We start from the raw sequence: 15361 nt of genomic DNA, 5'->3' as shown, positions 1-15361 counted from the left end.
GAGAGCAAGAGAACAAGAAATGAACAGAGCAGAACTAGAAACCAGACAGAAAACAATTAACAAAATGGCAATAAGTACATACCTACCAATAATTACTTCAAGTATAAATGGACTAAATTCTCCAATCAAAAATATAGAGTGGCCGAATGGATACAAAAACAAAACTCATCTATGTGTTGCCTACAAGAGACTCACTTCAGATGTAAGTACACAAACTGAAAGGGAAGAGATGGAAAAAGATATTCCATGCAAATGCAAACCAAAAGAAAGCTGGGGCAACTATACTTATATCAGACAAAATAGGCTTTAAAACAAAGACCATGGTAAGAGACAAAGAAGGGCATTACTTAATGATAAACGGGTCAATCCAACAAGAGAATATAACATTTATAAATATTTATGTTCCCAACATAGCAGCCCCTAAATATACAAAGCAAATATTATAGACCCAAAGGGAAAAATAGCCAGCAATACAATAGTAGGGGATTTTAATACCCCACTTACATCAATGGATAGATCATCCAGACAGAAAATCAATAAGGAAATATCAGCTTTAACACATCAGACCAGATGGACTTAACTAGTATATACAGCACATTCCATTGAAAAGCAGAATACAAATTCTTGTCAAATGCACGTGGAACATTCTCCAGGATAGAACATACATTAGGCCATAAAACAAGTCTTTATAAATCTAAGAAAACTGAAATCATACCAAGCATCTTTTCTGACCACAACGGTATGAAACTAGAAATTAATTACAAGAAGAAAATGGAAAATTCACCAATATATGGATATTAAACAATAAGCTACTGAACAACCAATAGGTCAAAGAAATCACAAGAGAAACTGAAAAATACTGTGAGACAAATGAAAATGGAAATGCAACATACCAAAATTTATAGAAAGCAGCAAAAGCAGTTCTAAGAGGGAAGTTCACAGTGATAAATACCTACCTCAAGAACCAAGAAAAATCTCAACTAATTTTACACCTCAAGGAACTAGAAAAAGAAGAACAAAGTCCAAAGTTAAAAGAAGGAAGGAAATAATAAAGATCAGAGTGGAAATATATGAAACAGAGACTGAAAAGATCAATGAAACTAACAGCTGTTTCTCTGAAAAGACAACTAAAGTGACAAACCTTTAGCTAGACTAACCAGGGAAAAAAAGAGGGCTCAAGTAAATAAAATCAGAAATGAAAGAGGAGATCTTACAAATGATATCACAGAAAGATAAAGGATCATCACCATGAACAATTATACGCCAACAAATTGGACAACCTAGAAGAAATGGATAAATTTCTAGAAACATACAACAGTCCAAGATTGAATCATGAAGAAATAGAAAATCTAAATAGACTGATTACTAGTAAGAAGATTGAATCGGTAATCAAAAACCTCCCAACAAGCAGAAGTCCAGTAGCAGACGGCTTCCCCAGTGAATTCTACCAAATATTCAAAGAATTAATACTAATTCTTTTCAAACTCTTACAAAAATGGAAGACGAGGGAACATTTCCAAACTCATTTTACAAGGCCAGCATTACCTAAATACTAAAATCAGACAAGAACACCACAAGAAAATTACAGCCAATAGATGCAAAAATCCTCAACAAAATATTAGCAAACTGAACTCAACAATACATTAAAAGACTCATACACCACGATCAAGTGGGATTTACTCTAGGAATGCAAAGATGGTTCAACATCTACAAATCAATAAGTGTGATAATCACCTTAACAAAATGAATAAAAATCATAAGATCATCTCAATAGATGCAGAAAAAGCATTTGACAAAATTCAACTCCATTTATGATAAAAACTCTCAACAAAGTGGATATAGAGGGAATGTACCTCAACAAAATAAAGGTCATATATGACACACTCATGGCTAACATCATATCCAATGGTGAAAAGCTGAAAGCTTTTCCTCTAAGATCAGGAACAAGACAAGGATGCCCACTCTCACTGTTTTTATTCCACATAGTATTGCAAGTCCTAGCCAGAACAATTAGGCAAGAAAAAGAAAGAAAAGGCATTCAAATTGGAAAGGAAGAAGTAAAGTGTTAGTATTTGCAGATAACATGATATTGCATAGATAAAATCCTGAAGACTCCACCAAAAACTCTTAGAACTAATAAACAAATTCAGTAAAGTTGCAGGATACAAAATCAACATATGAAAATCTGTTGTGTTTCTATACACCAATAATGAACTATCAGAAAGGGAAATTAAGAAAACAATCTCATGGGGCCGGCCTGGGGGCGTAGTGGTTAAGTTCAGCACAGTCTGCTTTGACAGCCCAGGTTCACAGGTTCAGCTCCTGGACGTGGACTTACACCACTCATCAAGCCATGCCGTGGTGGCAACCCACTTATAAAACAGAGGAAGATGGGCACAGATGTTAGCTCAGGGCCAATCTTCCTCATCAAAAAAAAAAAAAAAAGAAGAAGAAAAGAAAGAAAACAATCTCATTTACAATTGTATCCAAAAGAATAAAATAGCTAGGAATAAATTTAACTAAGGTGGTGAAAGACCTGTATGCTGAAAACTATAAGACACAGATGAAAGAAAATGAAGATGCAATAAATGGTAAGATATTCCATGCTCATGGATTGGAAAAATTAATATTCCTGCATTGGAAGAATATTGCTAAAATTTCCACACCATCCAAAGCAATCTACAGTTTCAACGCAATTGCTATAAAAACTCCAATGGCATTTTTAACAGAAACAGAAAAAACAATCCTAAAATTCGTATGCAATCATAAAAGACCCTGAATAGCTAAAGCAATCCTGGGAAAGAACAAAGCTGAAGGCATCATGTGCCCTGATTTCAAACTATATTACAAAGCTGTAATAACCAAAACAGTATGGTACTAGCATAAAAACAGACACACAGATCAATGGAACAGAATAGAGAGCCCAGAAATAAACCCATAATTTGTGGCCAATTAATTTACAACCAAGAGCCAAGAACATACAATGGAGAAAGGAAAGTCTCTTCAATAAATGGTGTTAGGAAAACTGGACAGCCACATGCAAAAGAGTGAAACTAGATGCCTATCTTTCACCATATGCAAAAACTTAATTCAAAATGGATTAAAAACTTGAACCTAAGACCTCAAACCATAAAATTCCCAGAAGAAAACAGGCGGTAAGCTCCATGACATCGGTCTTGGCAATGATTTCTTGGATCTCCCTCCAAAAGCAAAGGCAACAAAAGCGGAAATAAAAATAAATCGGAGGGGCCGGCCCTGTAGCCGAGTGGTTAAATTCAAGCGCTCCACTGTGGCAGCCCAGGGTTTCGCCGGTTCGGATCCTGGGTGCGGACGTGGCACTGCTCATCAAGCCACACTGAGGTGGCGTCCCACATGCCACAGCTAGAAGGACTCACAACTAGAATATACAAGTATGTACTGGGGGGCTTTGGGGAGAAAAAGGAAAAACAAAATCTTTAAAATAAACAAATAAATCGGACTACATCAAACTAAAAAGATTCTGCACAGCAAAGGAAATCATCAACAAAATGAAAAGGCAATCTACTGAACGGGAGAAAATGTTTGCATATCATATATCTGATAAGGGTTAATATCCAAAATATATAGAGAACTTTATACAACTCAACAGCAAAAAAACAAATAATCCAATTAAAAAATAGGCACAGGACCTGAATAGACATTTCTCCAAAGAAGATATCTGAATGACCAACAGGTACATGAAAAGATGCTCAACATCACTAATCATTAGGGGAATGCAAATCAAAACCACAATGAGCGTGGTGTAGCGGTTAAGTTTGAGTGCTCTGCGTTCGCAGCCTAGGGTTCACGGGTTTGGATCCCGAGTGCAGACCTACACACTGCTCATCAAGCCATGCTGTGGCAGTGTCCCACATGCAAAATAGAGGAAGACTGGCACAGATGATAGCTCAGCAACAATCTTCCTCAGCAACAAAAAAGCCACAATGAGATATATAGCCTCACAACTGTTAGAACGGCTATTATCAAAGATAAGAGCGAATGCCAGTGAGGATGTGGAGAAAAGGGAGCCCTGTGTACCGCTGGCGGGACTGTAAACTGGTACAGCCCCAGTAGAAAGCAGCATGGAGGTTCCTCAAAAAGTTAAAAATAGGATTACTATATGATCCAGCAATGCCACTTCTGGGTACAGACCCAAAAGAATTGAAAAGACGGTCTCGAAGAGATATTTGTACACCCACGTTTATAGCAGCATTACTCACCATGGACGCAACCCAAGTGTCCATCCACTGATGAATAGATAAGCTAAATGCAATTTATACATCCAATGGAATATTATTCAGCCTTAAAATGGAAATTCTGGGGCTGGCCCTGTGGCGTAATGGTTAAGTTTGGCATGCTCCACTTCAGCGGCTTGGGTTTGGTTCCTGGGCGTGGACCTACACCGCTCGTCAGCAGCCACACTGTGGTGGTGACCCACATACAAAATAGAGGAAGACTGACACAGACGTTAGCTGAGGGTAAATCTTCCTCAGCACAAAAAAAAAAAAAAAGGAAATTCTGCAATACGCTACAAGCATGGATGATCCTTGAAGATACTATGCTAAGTGAAATAAGCCAGTCACAAAAAGACAAACATTGTATGATTCCACTTACAGGAGGTACTTAGAGCAGTGAAATTCATAAAGACAGAAAGTACAATGGGGGCTGCTAGGGGGAGGGGAGAATGGGGAGTTATTGTTTAATAGGCACAGAGTTTCAGATTTACAAGTTGAAAAGAGTTATGGGGATGGATGGTGGTGATGACTGCACAACAACGTGAATGTATTTAGGACTACTGAACTGCACACTTAAAAATGGTTAAGACGGTAAATTTTATGTTATATGTATCTTAACACAACAAAAGAATTTCAAATCGTGAACATAATATATGCTTATTACGACAAAAATCAACTACAGAGACACATTAACAAATAGCCATTCCCTCCGGCCGCAACTTGTACAGATAATTTAAGCTCCTATCGGGTAACACAGAGATGCCAGTAGCCTACACTGCTGAGCCAGCATTTTCTGAGAGGGGGAGAAAACTATTTTATCAGAATGAAGAATATAATTAAAATACTGCAGTCGAGAGCAATGTATAAAGCAGAGAAATTATTTTTTAGGTAGAGATGAACAAGAAAAAAATTTAAAATGAAGACTTAGGTCTCAGACAGATGGAGTGAAAGCCAAGGGGCATGGTGGGGGGATGGAGGGCCATTGGCGAGGGGTTAGTAAGATGGTCTGTGTGTGTGCTCCCTGAAGCTCACGCCCCCACCGATGCAGACATAGGGGAAACAATGCTTATTAAGTAGTGGTAAAACCGGGGCAGAAGATGAGGAAGAGACAGTGACTACCTCCCTTTACAAACTCATCTACATGTACCATCGTGAACCTCTAAATTATCTTGTGAAGCCATAGAGGGAAAATGTTCTTATTCTGATCCAAGGGATTAAGAGATTCTATTGCAAGTAACTAGTCCATGTCATCCAGCCCTTTGAAGCCTTCTCAGCCTGTCACGTGGGCACCACCCAGTCTACCCAACCCCCTGCCTCACAGGGAACAAGGATGCTGAGACAGCTCCTTCTGAATCAGGTGAGGTGGGTCAAGCCAGTGAACCGCTGATACATCAACCATCGCGAACCAACACAGCGGCAAACTGACCCCAAAACAGAAATTCCCGACCTGGCTGTGGCCCAGGAACTGTCAATGTCCCCAGGGACAAATTGGCTCACCACGATGAGATGTCTCACCACAACTGTCAGAAAGCGTTTGTCCAACGTATTTCTTAGCGTGAAAGACGACGCTTATCAAATAAATAACTTTAAGGATCTCCTTCTTGTCTTTCCAAAAGACTGGGGGTCAATGTGAAAAAAAAAACCCTGGCCGCACAGCCACCCCTTACTTTACAAAACAGGGGCCTTCTAAACAAATATGGTGTGCATACACATTATACCTATCTTCCAATCGATTCTCCCACATGGGCAATTAAGGAATTAATGAATTTCTGGTGCACAAGAAAACCACATAGGCTAGACATTTTAGTTCCTCCGAAGTCTCCCACCTTCTTCTCTATCACCCTGACTTCCACACTTCTCTTTAGGGACCCCTAACTGCCCAGTTGTCTCCTGGGCCACAATCTCACCCCCTCGCCAGCCCCACAAGGTGCGACAGAACTCCGCTGCAATGCCACACTCCACCGGCAGATGCCGCAGCCCCAACACTTGACAGAGCCAACTTTCAAATTACGAACCCAACTGGCAGCCTTTTAGTGCCTACTGTATACTTGCCAAGCATGGCGCTGGGCCTTCAGGTCAACCCCGCAGCGGTTGGCTCTCTGGGAAACGCGTGAGGATTCGATTAGATAAGTCGTATACAGTGCTTTGAACAACGACTGAATCGTAGCGTGAAATTATTACCCGCCCAAGGTGAGGTGGCAGAGACGGGCCGGAACTCGGGTCCACCGCAGCTGCCAGCAGGGAGGTCTGGGCCCAGGGCTGTTTTCCATGCCGTTGGGGCCCTTGCCCTTTTTCCTGTCGCCTGCTGCTATGTCCTCCAAGTTGGAATCCGGAATTTGGCTCCTCTCCGGCAAATGGGCGGTGGTGTTGGGGGTGGGGGGACTGGTGTCACCGTTGGGGCGGGCCCAGGTCGCTGCGGCCCCATCACGGGCTTCCTGCGGGAACTTCTAGAAGGCAAGCAGCCGGGAGGCGGCACAGTGGGGCGCAAGAGGTCGCGCTCCTACGGTCTAAACTCAACACAAAGTTTCCTCCTTTGACCTCCGGGCCTGCGCCCCGCCTGCCCGCGAGACGACTCTGGCACGTGGGGCGCGCGGGCCTGGCTCTCCTGCCACCGGCCCGGGCGGGGCCTCTCGGCGGCATCTGGGGGGGGGGCTGCACCTGCCCGGAGACCGCAGTCTCGGGGGCGGGTTCCGCTGTGGCCCCAGCATCCGGACACAGCGCGGCGCAGACCCCTTTCGCGGCCGGGGAGGCACAGGGAGAGGCCACCGCCCGCGCGCCCTGGCCCGCACTTGGCACCGGGGCTCCGCGGCGGACGCACGCGCGCACGGAGACGCCACGTGCAGGGGCCCCAGACGCGCGGGGCGGCCCACGTGCGGGCCGCCGGAACCCGCCGCACCGACGCCCCCACCCCAACGTGCGCCCCGCCGCCCCCGCCCCGCGCAGCCGCGCCCGCGCCCCGGCTCCCGGCTCCGGCCCCGCGAGGCGGCGCGCCGGCTGCCCCGGGCGGCCGAGGGGCGGGGCCGCCGCCCGCATTGTTCCTCCCCGAGCGCCGGGCCCTCCCCTTCCCCCAGCCCCGGGCGGGGCGCGGGGCCGCCGAAGCTGCGGAACGTGGGCTCGCGCCCCGCCTTTGTCTCCCGGGCGCGAGCCGCCGCAGCCCCGCGCCCGCCGTGAGCCGCCGGAGCCGCTTTGTGCCGCGGCGCGGGGCGCGGAGCCGGCGGGCGCAGCCTCAGCATGGACGTGACCGTTTCGGAGCTCATGGAGCTCTTCTTGCAGAGCCCGCTGGTGACCTGGGTGAGTGCGCCTGGCTCCCGCCCCATTGTTGGTGCACCGGCTCCCCTCCCGGCCGCCGGCGGTCGCCGCACACCCGATCCGCCCGGGGCCCCGGGTAACCAGCCCCCGGGGCGCGGGGGCCTCAGCTAGGGCTCCCAGCCGGGGTCGGGGTCCGCGTTCCGGGGTCCGGAGGTGTTTCCAACTCTGGAGCGGGCGCTCCCGGCCCGGCCAGGGGCTGAGCGGGTACACCTGTGCCCGCCGGGGCGCTGGGCTGGCGGCCCTGGAGCGACAGGGTCATAGTGGTCACCCCGACCCCCAGGACTTGATCACTTCCGAGAAGGACCCACTCCCCCAAAGTACCCTCGTGTAGTTCCTGAACCCCTGTGACCAGCGGGTGGATGGCGGTGGGGACTCCGAGTGGGAACGTGTACAGACTGGGGTGAGCGCAGCGATTTCCAATGGATTTGAGACGTGAGAAATTTATTGAAAAGTCCCTTTTATTTTTTTTCCGCCTTGGGAAGCTGGAGGAAAGTGGCGAGGAAGTTTTCCTCCTGCTGTCTCGCGTCTGTTGCCTGGCGCGGGGAGGAGAGAGGGGCCCCGGCGAAGGCTGGGCTTGGTGCCTGCAGAAGGGTGGCTGGGCGTGGGGGACCCCTTGTGCCCACATGGGCCCTGCCCGCCCTTTGCCCTGGAGAGCTTTAGACTGTGCGCGTGGAGGTGACTTTTCCTGCTTTTCTCTCCGCGTCCCCTCGCAGGTGAAAACTTTTGGCCCTTTCGGAAGCGGCAGCCAGGACAACCTGACAATGTACATGGATTTAGCGGACGGCATCTTTTTGAACCAAATCATGTTACAAATGTAAGTTCTCTTCAGGGAGGAAGGAATGAGTGGTGCTTTAGAAAGTTTAATTTGAGGTTGTGGAAATGGAATGTGAGGTTACAACAGGAGGGTTCTTTGCACGTGGAGCCACAGTAAATATTAAGGTGCCTTTTCGGCGTTCGTGGGGGGTTCGTGGGCGTTTGAAGAACTCCAGGGCCAGGACAGCGGATCGGCAGCTTGTTTGATGAAGGAAATTTGGGATTGAATGACTGTCATCCACATGGTGGGCAGTGCCGTTGACTTCAAACTCCGATACTTAATTGTGGTTTGAGCCATGAAATGAAAAAACCTTCTTTTGGGGGGCAAGGAACTGTAACGGAGAGTGTTTGGTTACAGGAAGTGTCAGGGGTGGGTGGCAAGCATCGGTGAGTGACTATAACATTTCACTCTAGGTTAGGACGGCTGTGTTCTGAGCTCTTTCATTTCGTCTTCCGTTTTCAGTTGCCCCATAGCAAGTGCAATTGGTTAAGTCCCATCTTAGGGACTGGATTTCAAGTCACTGTTAGGAGAGGCACAGGGAGGCAGAAGGCTGTGGTGCTGTTGGTTCTGAAGCGTGCAGCTTAAACAGGGTCTTGGTGGAAGTTAAACTTGCTAGCGTGTATGTCTGACCACATCCTTTCCTGTTGCTGAGTTCTCCTGGGCCTATCTGTCTGATTGACAGCCTGCCACATGTAGGTGTTGGCTCCTACCACTGTAGTCTGTTTTTAACTCAGAAACTGCAGGGAACATATTGGAACTGAGCGTCAGTATGATTCACAGGCGCTTGAAGCAGAATAAAACATCCTAATGTTCTCTCTGGATCATCCCCTTATGCTCACCTGCGACTAAGCAAGTTGTCCTACTTGAGCCTGAACCCATTAGCTAATGAGAATCGGCTTCATTTGTGGCCCACGCAGGAGGAGCAGCAGTTAGCTTTGGCATATTCAGAAAGTGATTTAAATAGATCTACCTAAAAAGGCCTGTTTTAAAAAATTACCCTGAGAACATTGCTCCTTTTGTGTTAATAAGTCATTTGGTGTCAGGCTGTGGGAGAGACACTTGGGTCTTAATGTCTTTTTTTTTTTTTTAAGTCACTACCAATCTGGTGTTTGATTAGATTCTGAAACGGCAGATCTGCTGTCAGCCTTGGCAGCACTTCTCTGAGAACATTGATGAAAATGAGCTTTCCTGGGGTTGTCTGGTGGCATATTCAAGTTCTGGCAACTCTTCCCCCCCATTCTGGTAGACCCCAAAAATTACTGGATTCCATTGGTGCAGCGACCACTATAACTTCAACCTGTCCTTCCCCAAGCCCAAGACTGTTTAATTAAAAAAGCCAGCAGTATCCCCAGCCTTTTCATTCAGCTTTTACACCCAGGCGAAGGGGAGAACAAAAGCCCTGAGACTGTTTCTCTTTCTCCCCTGACCTTTGGAATTCCTGAAGCGTTTACCACTTGCTTGTAAATCAGGAGAGCCTGTTGGACCATTCCTTTGAGAAATGCCAGCTCATCGCTTGTTCACTCTTCGCCGGTGGCTACATTCAGTCTGAAGGGCTTCTCTCCTCCCCTTGACAATTTTAAATGTTATTCTCTCCTCTTGGACATGCCAAGGTGATCATTCTGGAAGTGGGAACTGATAAATTTGCAGCGCTTAAGGCTTCAAGCAGTGCTCTGGGTCCTTCTGGCCGGGGTCAGGCACAGAGGAAGGGACTACGGGGAAGCTGTTTGGGTGGCTTTCCAGAAGGAGGAAATCAAGGAGAGAGTGGCTCCAGTAGCACACAGCTTGCTGATAGGGTGACCAGAGGAACCCTGCTCCACGGATAGAAATCAGAACGTTGTTTGCTCCTGGAAGTGGGTGGGGATCGACTGGAAAGCAGGCACAGGGAAACTTCGAGGGGCGGAAGAAATGTTCTGTATATTGATTGACGTATATTTTATTTTTCAAAACTCATCGAGCTGTAACTGAAGATATATGCATTTTATTCTATATAAAAATATCTCAATTAGGAAAAAGAAAAGAATTCCACCCTAGTGTCAACAGCCTAGGTAGCCAGCCTGGGTTCGAACTCTAGGTCTCTCTCCTACCAGCTGTGTGATGCTGGGCACATCACTCAACACCTCAGTTTCCTCATCTGTAAAATGGGAAGTCAAGTCCCTCCCTTAAGAGATGGTTGTGAGGATTAAATGGGATGATGTGTTAGCAATTAGCGCAGTGCCTGCCGCTTAACAGGTGTTGGTGTTGGTTATACATATACCATCTTAATCCAGAAAGGATTTGGGACACCCCCATAAAAGTTTTTTTTTTCTTCAGTCTGCCTTTCTCCCACATTCTTAGTCTCCTAGATTACTGCATAATCCTTAGCCTTAGCCCTCTCCCAAGAAAATCTAGAGTAAAACTGGACTCTGGGACCCACAAGTCTAACTCTGTTCTCAAGCTAAGCCTCTGTTTTCACTTCTGCCAAATGGAGAAGCGTCAGGCTAGCTAGCAGATAAGTGATACTAGTCCCATGCTAGTAGCTCCAGCTGGGTGCTAGTCACCTATTTTGATAAATTCTCCCCAAATTGGTAGGACCTGAGAAAATTGCAGGCAGCAGCATGCTTACTGGGTTGCTGGAGCTCAGATAAGAGCCGTGTTACCTAACACTTAAGAGCCATATGGAGGCTGGCTGGGGGGTCACGTGACTGCACCTGGGCATTGTCTCTGGCAACTGAAGAAGCCTGGGTAGTAGGTAGTAGTCTCTTGGCCCTGGCCTCCCGGTGACATCAGTGCCTGGAGGCAGGAGAGCCCTGTGAGCTCAGCTTTCAGGGGAGGCCCAGGTCCAGGACAATTCCTGAATGAAAGTGAGCATTGAGTGGTGTGGATGGAGATGCAAGGGAAAGCTTGCTGAATAGCTCCTGTGTAAATGCAGTTTCTCTGGGTGCTCCTGGTACCCAAGGGAACCCGAGGTGTCTGATTCACTGTGGGCGCCTTTTTCACTGTCTCCTAGGAAAATTATTGAAGAGCTTTGACTCTAGCATCACGCAGACAAGTTCAAATCCATCCTTATGCCACTTCATAGTGCTGTTACCTGGGGTGAATTACTTCAACTCCCTAAGCCTCAATTTCCGGATCTGTAATAAGGGGATGGTATTTTATAGATTTGGGGAGGATTAAATATGCGTATAGAAAATGCCTAACAAATGGTCAGTCATCGTTATTGTAAGAGTGAGGCCCAGAGCTGGGTTTGTGTGTGTCTGCCCGTGTACAACTGCACGTGTGAGAGTGGACAGCTCACTTGATGAGGTGGTGTTGAGCGCACCTGGGGACTTGGGACTGCGGCCAAGAGCTTGTGCCTGTGCAAGGCCTGCGGTAAATCCAGCACAGTTTGCTTTTTCAGACTCCTTTCTAACCCCTGGTGCAATATTCCAGATACTATTTTCATTATTCAGAGGTTGGAAATATCCTCAGGCCAATGGGAAAATTTCTTAAGCTTCTCAAAAGCATTTGAAGGATAGTCTTTTTTCCCCAGCCTGTTGGAAGAGGAGTTACATTTCCATTTTGCAAAAGTAAAAGCTGAGGATAAAAGGGCAAACACTTGTTGGTTGAATGAGTTTGTGTTGGTGCAAAAGCGTTGGAGCGAAAAAAGATTTTTACTCATGAACCGAATTTCCTTTTTTGGCTGTAGCATATGATACTCTTCTTGGGGACTTTGAGTCCTTAAAAATTATGCAAAAAATTCATGTTCATTGTAGGGGAGTAGGAACATACAGATGAGCAAGATAAAAATTGCCAAAATATAATTTTACCTTGTGGAGGTAATAGTATTAATATTCTGGTGCTTTCCAGGTGTTGTCTGTGGTATCTATGTTAATATGTGTTCCTAATGTGTTTTTATATAAATTGGGCTCATGATACTGTTAACATCCTTTTTCTTTCTTTCTTTTTTTAAAGATTTTATTTTTCCTTTTTCTCCCAAAGCCCCCAGGTACATAGTTGTATATTTCAGTTGTAGGTCCTTCTGGTTGTGGCATGTGGAACGCCACCTCAGTGTGGCCTGACGAGTGGTCCATGTCTGCGCCCAGGATCCTAAGTGGCGAAACCCTGGGCTGCAGAAGCAGGGCACGCGAACTTAACCACTCAGCCATGGAGCTGGCCCCCAAGACATAGTTTCTTGATTCAATTTTAAATTTAGGAAGTCTTTGGAATATGACCAAAAGTTAGGGGCCAGCTTTTTCACAAAGGAGGGGAGCAAGGTTGCTATAAACCCAAATTATAAGTCTCTCTTTAAAGTTCTAGGGAGAGCTGTTTTCCTTTTTTCTAGTTAGAAGTTTTTATGAAGACAGCCCTGGGGGCCCCACACTTTGGACTGGGAACTCTCCAAGTTTGGACAAGTTATCAGATGCTTGCACCTGTGTCTGTCCCTGTCCTCGAACGTGCAGGGCTGTTGGGCTTTTACGTTCCTGGGCTGTCAGGTAAAGGGGATCCTTGTTACCAGTGTCGGCTTTCGGGGAAGGTGCAGCTGTGTAGAGGTCCTGTGATGTCCTCTTCCTGGGATATAGGACCAGGTGCAGTCTGAGTTTGCCAGTGCAGACCTGGCCTTCATAGCATGATAGCTTATTAGGGCTGAGAGCATCCTGTAGTCATGTGACAGATGAGCATACTGGGCCCAAAGAACTTTGACCAGTCGGGGGACCCAGACCAGAATCAGTGGCTCCTGATCCATTTCCTGCCACAAGGAGAGGTGGGGATTACACTGGGCAGAGTGGGGATAGGCCTTCCTCAACTGTAGTTGACTTTTCTTTAGGTTTGTTTCCTAATAACCTCTCTTTACCCTGAGAGCCTCAGTTAGAGGAGGGAGCACTAATGATCATGATAATTAGTCTAATTCCTCAGATAGTAATTGTCAAGGCTCTTTTGGAGTACAATTTCAATTAGCTGTTGCTTCCCAGAACTGGGGAGATGAAAAGCAGGGATGGTCAGAGGCTTCCCTGCTGTCACCTACGGACGCCCAGGTCCCCACCCTGGGTGTGTGTGGTTCCTGTGCACGTGCAGTGAACATCCCCGTGTACGCCGAGGCCCTCCTGGGGTGGTCCCGGCTGACTTAAATGAAAGCTGGGACCACAATAACAATAAAACGGAAAGCTCTACAGTTCTCTGAGTTCTGCTATTTTAAGAAGCACATTTGTCACTTGATGAAATTGTTTCTTATCTCTTAAGTTATACACCGTAAAAGGAGAATTGAACCTTTAGGATAAATTATTTTGTAAGGCTAGGTACACTTCTGCGGCTAAAAATGCCTTTGTGGTTTAAATTCTGAATGCCTCCTCTATTCCTAAATTAATTTCCACTGAAGTGCTAACCTTTATTTTCTCTGTCATGGATGGCTCCAAGAGAAGCCTGTAACATGTAGATGGCTTGGCCAGATTTCATTACCTTGTGGGGCCAATAAGAAATGTTGTCACGTGACCATTGAAAAGCGGTCCTCTGGTTGCCCCAAGATACCCGTGTGACTATTTTAGGGAATACAGGATGACCGACATAAGATCTGTGGCTGATGATTGCATGTAATGTGTAAGGGGGGTTTGCATGCTCACAGTACAGTGTAGGGACTCATAGTGTATCTATCAAATATTTACTTTAACGGTTGAATTTTAAACAGCTTGTGTTTTTTAAAAAAATTGTACTTCCAGTGACATTTGAAATGATTTCTATGTGTAGATTTTTTTTTTCTGTTTGTCAATTTTCTGTTAATTATTGGCTTTGAATGAGCCAAACGGCATTGCGATTGCTTCCCATAACTCTCCAAACTGCCCTTCCTGTGCTGCCCTCCTTGTAGAGGGACCTGCTTACTGAGGAAGGAGGAAGAGGCTGCCTGTCTTCTGTCACACCAGCCCCCAGGAGGCTTAGCGCCCTTATCACAGGCCTCGGATGACACGTGAAACCGTAAAGATGGCCTTCATTTGAATTAGACGTCCTTCCTGGTGTCTTGGGACAGTAGAACGGGGGAGGGAGGGCTTTGTTAGGAAAGCCAGCGTGCACTACACAGGGAGGTGGAAGCTAAATCCATTCTCTTGAGTCTGTTCTCTTTAAGTAGGAAACCTTTTTGGACACAGAATTTTGAGAAATGTCCTGTACATAGATGAATGAAATTATATATCGCTTGATTAAAGTTTCTAGTTTCATCACAACCAGTCCTGACTTTTGCCTGAGATTGGAAAATAAATGACACTGGGGGTTTCCTACATGAGTTATTTGTGTCTCTATTAGCATTTCTCTTAGGGGAGGTTGTAGACCGTAGTGTCACAGACTGATGATGTCGGTTTTTTCGAGATAGAGTTGTGTCCCTGGAATGTAAAGCACAAGCAGGACCAGCCCAAGACCAATTCAGGTGGCAAGGAGGGGACTCACGTAAAATGGAACATTAATGATTTTATTGGTTTATTAAGTCAGAAATATACCCTTTTTCCCCCCTCTTCTATCTTTCTTGATATTTCACATATTTTGGTTTGTTCAGCTTTTAATCCTGAAATATGTTTTTGGGTAGACTACTGATTTTTACACAGTGTAACTTTTTGGGTCTGCGTTGACATTTGGTGGTTGTTATGGGTGATGCCAGCAGTCGGAACGGAAATAACATTGATAAAGGGACTGTGGTGGGCTAGGGACTTGGGGTTGGGGAGTGGGAAGGTGATGTGTCTCCCCTGAGGGCCTCGGCTTAGCAGTGGCAGAATTAGGATTTGACTCAAGTCACACTTGTCGCAGCCTCATAGTAACCTAGGCTTGGAGAGGACCAAATTCTCCAACTCTTCTGGGAAAGAAGATGTGACAAATGCTGGGAGATGTAATTTCCACTTTCACCTTTTTTCCGCCAGAGATCCCAGGCCAACAAATCAACGCATCAACAAGCATGTCAACAACGACGTGAACCTTCGCATTCAGAACTTGACCATCTTGGTGAGAAACATTAAGACCTACTACCAGGTAAGGCGGTTTTCTGTTCCCCCAG

At 46.1% G+C, this 15361-nt stretch overlaps 1 protein-coding gene across 4 annotated transcripts in view; it reads left to right on the top strand.

Moving 5' to 3' along the window:
• The first annotated feature begins 6238 nt into the window (after positions 1-6238).
• Positions 6239-15361, top strand: part of CCDC88C (coiled-coil domain containing 88C) — a 132526-nt gene continuing 123403 nt past the window's right edge. Inside the window, exons 1-3 of one of the 4 annotated variants that reach the window (XM_023628281.2) lie at positions 6239-6443; positions 8276-8376; positions 15228-15336. In XM_023628281.2, the coding sequence (XP_023484049.2) occupies positions 8324-8376; positions 15228-15336 (162 nt within the window). In that variant the 5' untranslated portion in view covers positions 6239-6443; positions 8276-8323. Of the gene's footprint in view, positions 6444-7249; positions 7545-8275; positions 8377-15227; positions 15337-15361 lie in introns of those variants that run through there. The other 3 variants (XM_023628280.2, XM_070249393.1, XM_070249391.1) reach the window with 3 other exon arrangements.

This window comes from Equus caballus, chromosome 24 (genome assembly GCF_041296265.1).
Source record: "Equus caballus isolate H_3958 breed thoroughbred chromosome 24, TB-T2T, whole genome shotgun sequence".
Classification (NCBI taxonomy): domain Eukaryota; kingdom Metazoa; phylum Chordata; class Mammalia; order Perissodactyla; family Equidae; genus Equus; species Equus caballus.
The sequence above is the reverse complement of the archived record's forward strand: the minus strand, read 5'-3'. Positions and strand labels throughout refer to the sequence as shown.